Source organism: Balaenoptera ricei, chromosome 5 (assembly GCF_028023285.1).
Source record: "Balaenoptera ricei isolate mBalRic1 chromosome 5, mBalRic1.hap2, whole genome shotgun sequence".
In the NCBI taxonomy this organism is placed as follows: Eukaryota; Metazoa; Chordata; class Mammalia; order Artiodactyla; family Balaenopteridae; genus Balaenoptera; species Balaenoptera ricei.
The window spans coordinates 44,493,547-44,506,130 of NC_082643.1; the positions used below are offsets into that span (position 1 = coordinate 44,493,547).

At 58.7% G+C, this 12,584-nt stretch overlaps 1 protein-coding gene across 2 annotated transcripts in view; it reads left to right on the top strand.

The window, feature by feature from the left end:
* Positions 1 to 12,297, top strand: part of LOC132365861 (NUT family member 2G-like) — a 65,988-nt gene extending 53,691 nt beyond the window's left edge. Inside the window, exons 2-12 of one of the 2 annotated variants that reach the window (XM_059922758.1) lie at positions 1,955 to 2,669; positions 3,621 to 3,749; positions 4,796 to 4,968; positions 5,422 to 5,732; positions 6,132 to 6,248; positions 7,187 to 7,308; positions 8,260 to 8,388; positions 9,435 to 9,607; positions 10,061 to 10,371; positions 10,771 to 10,887; positions 11,409 to 12,297. In XM_059922758.1, coding sequence (XP_059778741.1) covers positions 1,955 to 2,669; positions 3,621 to 3,749; positions 4,796 to 4,968; positions 5,422 to 5,732; positions 6,132 to 6,248; positions 7,187 to 7,308; positions 8,260 to 8,388; positions 9,435 to 9,607; positions 10,061 to 10,371; positions 10,771 to 10,887; positions 11,409 to 12,203 — 3,092 coding nt within the window. In that variant the 3' untranslated portion in view covers positions 12,204 to 12,297. The remainder of the gene's footprint in view (positions 1 to 1,954; positions 2,670 to 3,620; positions 3,750 to 4,795; positions 4,969 to 5,421; positions 5,733 to 6,131; positions 6,249 to 7,186; positions 7,309 to 8,259; positions 8,389 to 9,434; positions 9,608 to 10,060; positions 10,372 to 10,770; positions 10,888 to 11,408) is intronic. The other variant, XM_059922759.1, reaches the window with a different exon arrangement.
* The last annotated feature ends 287 nt before the right edge of the window (positions 12,298 to 12,584 follow it).

Below are 12,584 nucleotides of genomic sequence, written 5' to 3' on the forward strand. Positions count from 1 at the left end.
GTAAGCCTATAGGCTGGGGGTGTGTTCTCAGAGACCCTGCCATCCCTCCCATCCTTCGGGTTCACTCGTGACACTCCACTGTGGGCACATAGTTGGACTGAAGTAGAGGGAGAAGAGAGCACTGGACACACAAGGACATTTCACCTGGGAGACTGGGGAGCCTGAAGAAACCTGAGACTTCACTGGGGAGGAGGGGTCATTGGAGGTGGATCAAGAGGAATCGCCCTGGCTATGGAGAAAGGATGGCAGCAGGCAGGTTGATTCTTTCTAGAAGGGAGACAAGCCACTTTGAAACGTGTGTGTAAGGATGTGTGTGATGTCCTGGTGGTGACACAGGGAGGGTCATGAGGAAAGCCTAGACCTGTCTTGTGTTCCTGAGGCACCTGAAGCTTGCCTCACCGTATCTTTCTAAGGGATTTGAACAGGAGCGTACTGTATCTAAGGGGGCCGTGGGGAGAGATGGTCTTGGTGAGAAAACTATTCAGTGGGGCTGTGTGTGGCCACACCTGCAGTGAAGTGTCCTCTCCGAGAGCTAGGCAGGAGGTTACTCTAACTGCCGCAGCCCACACCTCGTCCACTCCTCCCAGCCCAGAGCTCACTTCTCAGTTCAGGTAACTGTTGCTTTGGATTCAACAGGGGATGGGCAACCGTGTAACTTCAGCCAAGAAAGGGCTCAGGTTCCTGAGTTGTTCTGAATTGTTCTTCCTTTTGTGGAATCGCAGTACTTCAGACCTACTTCATCTCGTCCAGTATCTCATGGTGGACCCTCAGGCTGCCTTGAGAGGAAGAGTTTGTTCATATTTCCTGTCACTCCTTCATGGACAGGGGACAGATGTGGAGTGGGGTTGTTTCGGGTGGAATGTCTGTGAAGGCTGCTTCCTCTTTTAAAGGGGGAAGGAGTGTAGCCCAGGGGCAGGAAGACGATCTTCTGTGTTCTTATTAAACGTCCTGTGACACCTGTTCTGATTAATTAGGTGCACCGTGGTGTGTACCTTGTTCTCCTGAACAGGGATGTGTTCCAGACAATTTGATCGCCATGGCAACTGGCTTATGCCTGCTTCTCAGATTGTCTTTCCGTTATTGGGAGCTGGAAGGGGAAGGACCACAGGCGGTCTGTACTCCCATGACCAATGTAACATGACAATTCCCTGGCCCTTGTTTAATCCTCTGCAGCCATCACTGGCTGTGAAATGACAGAATCTAAGGGACACGTGCCTACTTCTCACACACCACTCCCCCCACCCCCACCTCCTAGGAACAGAACTCCTGAGTGATGACAGTGACTCTGGGCACTGGGGAGGGGGTGGCAGGACCTGGCCCATGTTACGTGTCTGCTGTGCGTTGTTCTGAGATGCAGGTGCATTGTGGGCCAGTGTTCTGGGTTTGTATCGGGATTCCATTAGAGAGATATTTTCCAGCATTTTGTTTTGTTTTGTGAGGCTAGGAAAGAAAGAGGGGATTTCTACTGAGCATCAGGAAAAGGAGGACTGAGGACGAGGTGGGGCCCTAATATTTTACACAATAGCTGTCCACAAAGGGCCTTTGGGTGCCTAGAACTTACTTTGGAGAAGGTCCCTACCTGCTAGTACGCCGGCTGAGGGGCATTTCTCACAGAGCGGATGTCCACACAGTTCCAGGTCTTGGGAGACAGCCTGTGAGGCTTAGGTGCCAGGGGGTGCCTTAGGGAGGCTCTCCAAGTCAGTGCTTGCTGAGGCGATTTCTTCTCGGCAGACAGGGGTCAGGGACCTTGGTGGATGGGCACGGGGTCACCAGTGGAATAATTCTCAACTGGAGGTCAGGGCATGAAAATCACTGGAAGACATTTGCACGCTGCACAGTTTCCCTTGTCCAAGTGTCCCTCACCTGTGGAGATTTACACTCTGATGCCGCAGAAAGCCTCAGTGCCACGTGCCCATTCTCCTCCTGCATTCACTCCTTTCCTTTGCCTCCACAGCATCTGCAGTGCTGGGAACGGATGTGACCATGACCCCCGGGGCCTCCTTGTCTACTTTCACGGCAGTGCCCTTCCCTCCACCCATTCCTGGCGCCCAGCACCGGCCACCGTGGCAGCAGCACCTGCCACGTCCCATCACGCCAGCATTCCCTCCTGGCAGCAGCCTGCTGTTGCCAGCTTTCCCCAGGACGCCTTTGGTGGCTAATGGTGGCCGTGGCTCCAGTGCCCCTGGGGCTTGCAACCTCACTGTCCAAGTCAGGTCACAAGGGAGGACAGTGGAGGTCCCCCAGACTCAGACCTCTGTCGTTACTCAGGCCCCCCTCAACTGGAGCGCTGCAGGGGCCCTCAGCAGGAGTGCTGCATGTCCTGCACCCGTATTCTTAGCAACCCCTGGGATGGGGACCGTTGTGACTGCTTCAGCTGTTGGAGTTAGTCAGGCTGGCAAGGGAGGCTGGACCCCAGGCTTTCCTCCTCAAGCTCCACCACCAGCTGCCCAGCTGGCCCCTATCATTCGCCCAGTGAACTCTGGGCCATGGCCACATGGCACTTCCAGGGAGGGCCGCCTGGCCACCAACCAGTCCAACGCCTCGCAGGATGGCTCCTCTAACACCAAGAGCGAGTACAGTAACTTCCTACGTTGGCAGCACGTCAAGCCCCTGGCCCGGAGACACTTTCACCTGAGTCCTGATGCAGAAGCTTTTTCCTGCTTTCTCATGTGAGTGAACGCTCAGGGGGTCCTGAGCTTATGGGAGCTTTTAGATAAAGAGGAACTGGGGATGGACTCGCATGTTAGGTTTCTAGGGATACTGGAAGGAAGGTGTGAGGGCGATGTCCGTGCTATGAGAAGGCAAACTGTCGGTCACATGGGTGGGCCTGCCAGTCCATGACATCATGACTGACATGTGCCCCATCTCAACTGGCCCCACCACCCTGTGAGTCTGGCCAGCTTGCTCTTCCATGATTCTCATGGTAATATGGACTGAAGACTTGCAGTCAGAGAAGGTCGAGGTGTAAGGTGAGGAGCCAAGGAGTGGATGCCGCACTCTCCTGTGGTGCCGTGTCCTTCATACAGGACTTGAGTGTACGTGGCCAGGGGAGGTCACTTCAGAGGAGGAGGAGGAGCGCGGGGCCCAGGAGAGCGCTTTCTGCATGCCTCCACTTCGTTGTGGAGAATTCCACGAGGGACAGGGTTATGGTAGAGCTCTCCTAAGGGCGTGGGCTCTCTCCCACTAGAGTTGTGAGCCTGGCAGGCATTTCCATCCTAAACCTCCGGTCCCTGGTAAAAAGGGGACAATTACACTTCACTCAGAGGACTGTGCAGAAGACTCCTTGGGCTAATCTATGAAGTGTTAGCAGATTGTTGGCACATGCCACGCCTCATTGATGATAGTGATTTTTATTATGAAAATGCAGCCTTGAGGAGGAAAAGAGCTCCCCAAGGCACAATGTGCCAGCTCTAGCCTGGGAGTGGATGGTCATCCTTGAGTGAGTGTGAGGCGGTGACAGCAGTGGCCGGGAAGGCTTGTCTTTGTCCTCCCAGACACCTGCCTCTCACCCTCCTGTTGCTCAGTCATGCTGGGTTGAGTGATGTGTGGGTACATTGGCGGGTGGGGTCAGGCAGGTGGGGGCTGGGCTGGTCCCGGAGACTGACCCCGAGGGCTTACAGCCCAGTGCTTCGATCCCTGGCCCACCTGAATCCCACCATGCCGCTGGAGGAGGGACTGTGGAGGGCCGTGCAGGAATGGCGGCGCAGGAGCAACCTTGACCGGATGATCTACTACGAGACGGCGCAAAAGTGAGTCAGCGTCCTGGGCCCAGGGGCTGCGTGGAGGGTGAGGCGAGTGGGTGAGGGCAGGGTCTGGCCGTGGGGGTGCTCATCAGAGAGGACAGAGGAGAAGGGCTGTCACCCAGCACAGGGTCCCCGCAGCCCAGGGGCCCTACTGTCCTCCAGAAACCCCTCCTTCACCTTGAGAGTTTGAGACTTCTGTCCTTCCTCCACCAGGAGCTCTGCCCTCCCCTGATTTTGACCTACCCTTACCTTGACATGAAGGTCTCAGGACGGGGCAGGGTGAAGCTGTGAGTCCAGTAGGGGTCCAACTCCGGCCATATGGGCTGGGCCGGGGAAAGAGCTCCACCCGCCAGCCTGCTGCTTCCTTAGTGGTGGGTGGCTGGCGGCCACTAACATAGATTTGGGACCACCTCTCCTCATGAAAAGTGCCCTGAGTGGTTACCTTGGCACCCCTGAAGAGGCTGGGGAAGCCAGCTGTCGTCGGCCCAAGGGTCTCCGGCCCTTCCAGTGTTTGCTCCATGGTAATCCCCTTGGTTTAAGAAACAAAAACAAACAAACGAGCGCCTCTCAGAGGAAGGGAAGGCCTCTCCTCTAAGCTCAGCATCCACATCGTCCAGCCTCTCCTGGGCCCTGTCTCCAGGTCTATGTTCCAGGAGGCTCAGTCCTAGCCCAGTGTCCTGGATTCGGGCAAGGACCCCTGTGGGGAACACATGCCTGTTCCAGCCTCTGGCTGTCAGCCCTTCATGTGGTTCTGGATGGGGACGGGGGCATGAGGAGGGTGCCCCCTGGGTCAGCCATGTGTCCCGTTGACCTGGTTCAATTCAGCGACCTGGGTCTATGCTGTTGAATGCCCTCCAGTGCTGGTGAGGCAGGAAGGGTCCCAGATCTTGTTATCACTTCCAGGAGCAGCTCTCTGCTGTGGACAGCACCTCACAGGGCCTTGACGGCCCCAAGGCACATCCTCTCCCAGTGCCTCATTCTTGGCTGCCTCTGTTGGGCTCCAGAACCCAGGCCTTTTTCTCAGGGTGGCCTGTGCCTCCGTCACCCCCCAGGTTCATGGAATTTGCGGCCGAGGAGGAGATGCACATTCAGCATTTGCAGGGGATGCAGTGCGCGCAGGACCTGCCTCCTCCAGCCCCACCGAAGCTGGATCCTCGGGGGCCCCCAGCCCCGAAAGTGCGCCTTCAGCCAGGTGCCCAGGTTCCCACTGGAGCTGAAGGCACAGGTAACAGGGGCCTAGGGTTGGCCACCGTCCCCATGTGGATCCTTTTCTTTCAAGACAGGGGCATTGGTCTTTCAACCAAAAGAGCCACCGAGGCGGGGAGTGGGGGGGTGGGGTCTCAGCTGCCCCTTGTCACTACGGGCTATTGACTTGGTCAGTTTTGTAACTCCTCTCACACCTCCCTGTCAAAGGACCCCACACTAAGTCTGCCTAAGAAGTAGGCTTGATGGGGAGACCCCTAGAAAATTGGAGGTTCCCCACTTCCTTACTTGTGACTCTCTTAGATGACCCCCTAACCTCCCCTCTCCAACTGTGCATGAGGCTTCAGATGGTCCTGACCCCTCCCACACCCACATCAACGTCCCCCAAACAATGCCCTCACCAACGTGTGCTCGGTGGTCAGAAGGTGGACCGGGAGTCCCTCACCTTCCTTCCCTTCCTCCTGCTCTGCCTCAGCCTGTGCTCCCAGGATGTCCGGCCCCAGGGCCCAGCCCTCGCACCCGAAGCCACAGAGATCCCAGCGGACCCCGGAGCCCAAGGCGCCCAAGGAGATTCCCCCTGAGGCTGTGAGGGAGGATGTGGACAGGATGGAGGCGCTGGTGGGGCCCGTCCACTCAGCCACAGGCAAGTCAGCCACAGGCAATTCAGATGCAGAATGTGGAAAGGCCGGAAATGAGCTGAAGCAGGAAGAGGACGACACCTACTTGGACCCGTGTCTCTTGAGCTACATTGACGAGCTGCGTTCCCAGGAAGACTCTGTCACCAAGGTAGGCTGGATCTGGAGCCTGGGGTCTACAAGATGCCAGGGCATGGAACTCTCAGCACCCAAGATCTGAGTTCTGCTCAGGCCGATGGGACTTAAGCTCAGCTCCTTGTTCCTGAGCCCGGTGTTAGGGGAGGTTTACGCAGATGTATGTGTGTATATGTTTATGTCTGTGTGTATGCCTTTGTGTGTCTGTGTATGTGCATCTGTATATGTGCTCTTTTGTGTGTGACTGTGTATGTGCATGTTTGTGTGTGTGTGTGTGTGTGTGTGTGTGCTGACCATCCCCGCCTTGTGGAGGAGAGTGGGGGTGGGTCTCTGCTTTTCACTTTCCCTCCTGGTCTTCTTGTGTCCCAGGCCACTCCTGGCCAAGGATGCTCACAGCCTCTTCTTTCTGTCCGAGGTGGAGGCAGTCATTCCCCCTCGATTCCCGGCAGAATTGTCTTCCCCAGACCCACAGCTGGATGTCTCGGCCCTTGCTGAGGAGCTGAAGCAGGAGGAAGGACTCACCCCTGAAGAAGTGAGCCAGGGGAGGGAGAGGGACACTTAGGGAGCCAGGGGACTCCAGGGGAGGGGGGACCCCAGGTGATCCAGGGGACAGGGGAAACCAGGTGGCCCAGGGGAGCCAGAGGAGGGAGGGATCGCAGGTAGAACAGGGGAGACAAGGGACACCCAGGAAGACCAGGGCACGGAGGGACCCCAGTGAGCAGGGGAGAGGTAGGGCCCCAGAGCAGGAGGCCCACATGGCTCTGCCCATCCCTTCCCTGCCTCGGAGGCCTGGCATGGGGAAGGGCCCTCTCTGGGGTGGGTGCAGCGCAGGGTGATAGGAAGGAGAGGATGGGGAGCCGGGAGCGGAGGGAAGGACACACAGCTGGGAATAAGGTGCAGGAGGATGGCAGGAATGCCACCGTGTCTGTATTTGGAGTCTAGTCCTGGGGTCACCCGTCCCCTCCTCCCCCCCAGGGCCATTGTCCCACTGCCCAGTGCTCCTCCTCTCACACGTGCGCGTGGAGCCGTCACTGTCCTCCTCCCTCCTACCAGCTGGTGCAGAAACGACTCCTGGCCTTGAAAGAGGACGAGGGTGGGCCGGCAGCCCCGAGCCACAGTGCACCCGGAATGGGCTCAAGTCCTTCTGAGTCCCACGTTGGCCAAGGTGCCCAGAGCCACGGCCAAGGCCGCCATCGAGGGGTCAGTGATGCAGCCTGCCCACCAGAGATTGATTTTGAGGCTCTTCATAGGCCCATCCGAGCAGACACTGGCCCGTTCGGGCCCAAAGTCTTTGTTCCCTCTCGAGGACGTCAGGCTGGCAAGGGAGGCTGGACCCCAGGCTTTCCTGCTCAAGCTCCACCACCAGCTGCCCAGCTGGCCCCTATCATTTCCCCAGTGAACTCTGGGCCATGGTCACATGGCACTTCCAGGGAGGGCCGCCTGGCCACCAACCAGTCCAACTCCTCGCAGGATGGCTCCTCTAACACCAAGAGCGAGTACAGTAACTTCCTACGTTGGCAGCACATCAAGCCCCTGGCCCGGAGACACTTTCACCTGAGTCCTGATGCAGAAGCTTTTTCCTGCTTTCTCATGTGAGTGAACGCTCAGGGGGTCCTGAGCTTATGGGAGCTTTTAGATAAAGAGGAACTGGGGATGGACTCGCACGTTAGGTTTCTAGGGATACTGGAAGGAAGGTGTGAGGGCGATGTCCGTGCTATGAGAAGGCAAACTGTCGGTCACATGGGTGGGCCTGCCAGTCCATGACATCATGACTGACATGTGCCCCATCTCAACTGGCTCCACCACCCTGTGAGTCTGGCCAGCTTGCTCTTCCATGATTCTCATGGTAATATGGACTGAAGACTTGCAGTCAGAGAGGGTCGAGGTGTAAGGTGAGGAGCCAAGGAGTGGATGCCGCACTCTCCTGTGGTGCCGTGTCCTTCATACAGGACTTGAGTGTACGTGGCCAGGGGAGGTCACTTCAGAGGAGGAGGAGGAGCGCGGGGCCCAGGAGAGCGCTTTCTGCATGCCTCCACTTCGTTGTGGAGAATTCCACTAGGAACAGGGTGATGGTAGAGCTCTCCTAAGGGCGTGGGCTCTCTCCCACTAGAGTTGTGAGCCTGGCAGGCATTTCCATCCTAAACCTCCGGTCCCTGGTAAAAAGGGGACAATTACACTTCACTCAGAGGACTGTGCAGAAGACTCCTTGGGCTAACCTATGAAGTGTTAGCAGATTGTTGGCACATGCCACGCCTCATTGATGATAGTGATTTTTATTATGAAAATGCAGCCTTGAGGAGGAAAAGAGCTCCCCAAGGCACAATGTGCCAGCTCTAGCCTGGGAGTGGATGGTCATCCTTGAGTGAGTGTGAGGCGGTGACAGCAGTGGCCGGGAAGGCTTGTCTTTGTCCTCCCAGACACCTGCCTCTCACCCTCCTGTTGCTCAGTCATGCTGGGTTGAGTGATGTGTGGGTACATTGGCGGGTGGGGTCAGGCAGGTGGGGGCTGGGCTGGTCCCGGAGACTGACCCCGAGGGCTTACAGCCCAGTGCTTCGATCCCTGGCCCACCTGAATCCCACCATGCCGCTGGAGGAGGGACTGTGGAGGGCCGTGCAGGAATGGCGGCGCAGGAGCAACCTTGACCGGATGATCTACTACGAGACGGCGCAAAAGTGAGTCAGCGTCCTGGGCCCAGGGGCTGCGTGGAGGGTGAGGCGAGTGGGTGAGGGCAGGGTCTGGCCGTGGGGGTGCTCATCAGAGAGGACAGAGGAGAAGGGCTGTCACCCAGCACAGGGTCCCCGCAGCCCAGGGGCCCTACTGTCCTCCAGAAACCCCTCCTTCACCTTGAGAGTTTGAGACTTCTGTCCTTCCTCCACCAGGAGCTCTGCCCTCCCCTGATTTTGACCTACCCTTACCTTGACATGAAGGTCTCAGGACGGGGCAGGGTGAAGCTGTGAGTCCAGTAGGGGTCCAACTCCGGCCATATGGGCTGGGCCGGGGAAAGAGCTCCACCCGCCAGCCTGCTGCTTCCTTAGTGGTGGGTGGCTGGCGGCCACTAACATAGATTTGGGACCACCTCTCCTCATGAAAAGTGCCCTGAGTGGTTACCTTGGCACCCCTGAAGAGGCTGGGGAAGCCAGCTGTCGTCGGCCCAAGGGTCTCCGGCCCTTCCAGTGTTTGCTCCATGGTAATCCCCTTGGTTTAAGAAACAAAAACAAACAAACGAGCGCCTCTCAGAGGAAGGGAAGGCCTCTCCTCTAAGCTCAGCATCCACATCGTCCAGCCTCTCCTGGGCCCTGTCTCCAGGTCTATGTTCCAGGAGGCTCAGTCCTAGCCCAGTGTCCTGGATTCGGGCAAGGACCCCTGTGGGGAACACATGCCTGTTCCAGCCTCTGGCTGTCAGCCCTTCATGTGGTTCTGGATGGGGACGGGGGCATGAGGAGGGTGCCCCCTGGGTCAGCCATGTGTCCCGTTGACCTGGTTCAATTCAGCGACCTGGGTCTATGCTGTTGAATGCCCTCCAGTGCTGGTGAGGCAGGAAGGGTCCCAGATCTTGTTATCACTTCCAGGAGCAGCTCTCTGCTGTGGACAGCACCTCACAGGGCCTTGACGGCCCCAAGGCACATCCTCTCCCAGTGCCTCATTCTTGGCTGCCTCTGTTGGGCTCCAGAACCCAGGCCTTTTTCTCAGGGTGGCCTGTGCCTCCGTCACCCCCCAGGTTCATGGAATTTGCGGCCGAGGAGGAGATGCACATTCAGCATTTGCAGGGGATGCAGTGCGCGCAGGACCTGCCTCCTCCAGCCCCACCGAAGCTGGATCCTCGGGGGCCCCCAGCCCCGAAAGTGCGCCTTCAGCCAGGTGCCCAGGTTCCCACTGGAGCTGAAGGCACAGGTAACAGGGGCCTAGGGTTGGCCACCGTCCCCATGTGGATCCTTTTCTTTCAAGACAGGGGCATTGGTCTTTCAACCAAAAGAGCCACCGAGGCGGGGAGTGGGGGGGTGGGGTCTCAGCTGCCCCTTGTCACTACGGGCTATTGACTTGGTCAGTTTTGTAACTCCTCTCACACCTCCCTGTCAAAGGACCCCACACTAAGTCTGCCTAAGAAGTAGGCTTGATGGGGAGACCCCTAGAAAATTGGAGGTTCCCCACTTCCTTACTTGTGACTCTCTTAGATGACCCCCTAACCTCCCCTCTCCAACTGTGCATGAGGCTTCAGATGGTCCTGACCCCTCCCACACCCACATCAACGTCCCCCAAACAATGCCCTCACCAACGTGTGCTCGGTGGTCAGAAGGTGGACCGGGAGTCCCTCACCTTCCTTCCCTTCCTCCTGCTCTGCCTCAGCCTGTGCTCCCAGGATGTCCGGCCCCAGGGCCCAGCCCTCGCACCCGAAGCCACAGAGATCCCAGCGGACCCCGGAGCCCAAGGCGCCCAAGGAGATTCCCCCTGAGGCTGTGAGGGAGGATGTGGACAGGATGGAGGCGCTGGTGGGGCCCGTCCACTCAGCCACAGGCAAGTCAGCCACAGGCAATTCAGATGCAGAATGTGGAAAGGCCGGAAATGAGCTGAAGCAGGAAGAGGACGACACCTACTTGGACCCGTGTCTCTTGAGCTACATTGACGAGCTGCGTTCCCAGGAAGACTCTGTCACCAAGGTAGGCTGGATCTGGAGCCTGGGGTCTACAAGATGCCAGGGCATGGAACTCTCAGCACCCAAGATCTGAGTTCTGCTCAGGCCGATGGGACTTAAGCTCAGCTCCTTGTTCCTGAGCCCGGTGTTAGGGGAGGTTTACGCAGATGTATGTGTGTATATGTTTATGTCTGTGTGTATGCCTTTGTGTGTCTGTGTATGTGCATCTGTATATGTGCTCTTTTGTGTGTGACTGTGTATGTGCATGTTTGTGTGTGTGTGTGTGTGTGTGTGTGTGCTGACCATCCCCGCCTTGTGGAGGAGAGTGGGGGTGGGTCTCTGCTTTTCACTTTCCCTCCTGGTCTTCTTGTGTCCCAGGCCACTCCTGGCCAAGGATGCTCACAGCCTCTTCTTTCTGTCCGAGGTGGAGGCAGTCATTCCCCCTCGATTCCCGGCAGAATTGTCTTCCCCAGACCCACAGCTGGATGTCTCGGCCCTTGCTGAGGAGCTGAAGCAGGAGGAAGGACTCACCCCTGAAGAAGTGAGCCAGGGGAGGGAGAGGGACACTTAGGGAGCCAGGGGACTCCAGGGGAGGGGGGACCCCAGGTGATCCAGGGGACAGGGGAAACCAGGTGGCCCAGGGGAGCCAGAGGAGGGAGGGATCGCAGGTAGAACAGGGGAGACAAGGGACACCCAGGAAGACCAGGGCACGGAGGGACCCCAGTGAGCAGGGGAGAGGTAGGGCCCCAGAGCAGGAGGCCCACATGGCTCTGCCCATCCCTTCCCTGCCTCGGAGGCCTGGCATGGGGAAGGGCCCTCTCTGGGGTGGGTGCAGCGCAGGGTGATAGGAAGGAGAGGATGGGGAGCCGGGAGCGGAGGGAAGGACACACAGCTGGGAATAAGGTGCAGGAGGATGGCAGGAATGCCACCGTGTCTGTATTTGGAGTCTAGTCCTGGGGTCACCCGTCCCCTCCTCCCCCCCAGGGCCATTGTCCCACTGCCCAGTGCTCCTCCTCTCACACGTGCGCGTGGAGCCGTCACTGTCCTCCTCCCTCCTACCAGCTGGTGCAGAAACGACTCCTGGCCTTGAAAGAGGACGAGGGTGGGCCGGCAGCCCCGAGCCACAGTGCACCCGGAATGGGCTCAAGTCCTTCTGAGTCCCACGTTGGCCAAGGTGCCCAGAGCCACGGCCAAGGCCGCCATCGAGGGGTCAGTGATGCAGCCTGCCCACCAGAGATTGATTTTGAGGCTCTTCATAGGCCCATCCGAGCAGACACTGGCCCGTTCGGGCCCAAAGTCTTTGTTCCCTCTCGAGGACGTCAGGAGGTCTCTCCATCCAGGGCCGGGCGGCCCTCCCTTCCCCAGGGTCAAAGGCGCACTGGCCCTCGAGTGGGACCCAGGGATGCCTCTGTTCTCAGAGAGGCGTCTCCTGTTCGGGAGGCCCGAGGGCCCAGGGACGCGGCCAGTGAGGACGAGGAGGCGCTCCCCAGCCTGGCCTCCCTCTTTGCCTCTCCGCAGAGCCTGCCGCCTTTCCGGCTGTCCCAGACTCCTGCCCCTGCCTCAGGCCTGGCCTCCCCTGGAGGTTGGGGGGCCCAGAGTGCTCCCCAGGCCCCCTCCCCTCAGAGAAGGGGCCCCAGCCCAGCTCCACCAGCCGCTCCCAAGTCGAGGAAGCGGGCTCTGTGTGGGCGCCCAGCCGCTGCTGAGAAGCTGCCCATCCCCGGGGCTGCCCACGGGGTCTCTGCGAGGCCAGCCTTGGCTCTGGGGCTGGCTCGCCCCTCACAGCCGAGAAAGAGAAAGCGTGACCCGTTTGTCACAGGGAAGAAGAGGAACAGGAAGAAGAAGCGCTGCAGCCAGTAGGGAACATCCGGGCCGGCCCTCCAGGGCGAGCCCCCAGGGCGGCCCCCAGGGGAGCCTAGGGGCTCCTCCTCACCCCAGAGCTGATCCTGGGATTGTGGGGGGTTAGGGAGGTGGGGGAGGTGGGTGTGGGCAGGACCTTTGGAGTGATGTATGAAAATTGTGAATAAAGATAGTTTTGGTGGGAAATGCTCTCAGGCCACTGTCATCTTCTCCGTGTGGAGCTGCTCCACAGAGAGCGACCCTGAGAGGAAGGAAGGGTGAGGGAGGTCACAGGAGCTATGGATCTACAGGTGGCCAAACCTTTCCTCCACATAGACAAGGACTCCTCAGGCTGCCCCTGGGAACGCACAGCTCTCACTTTCCCCAGGGACCCCCTCATCA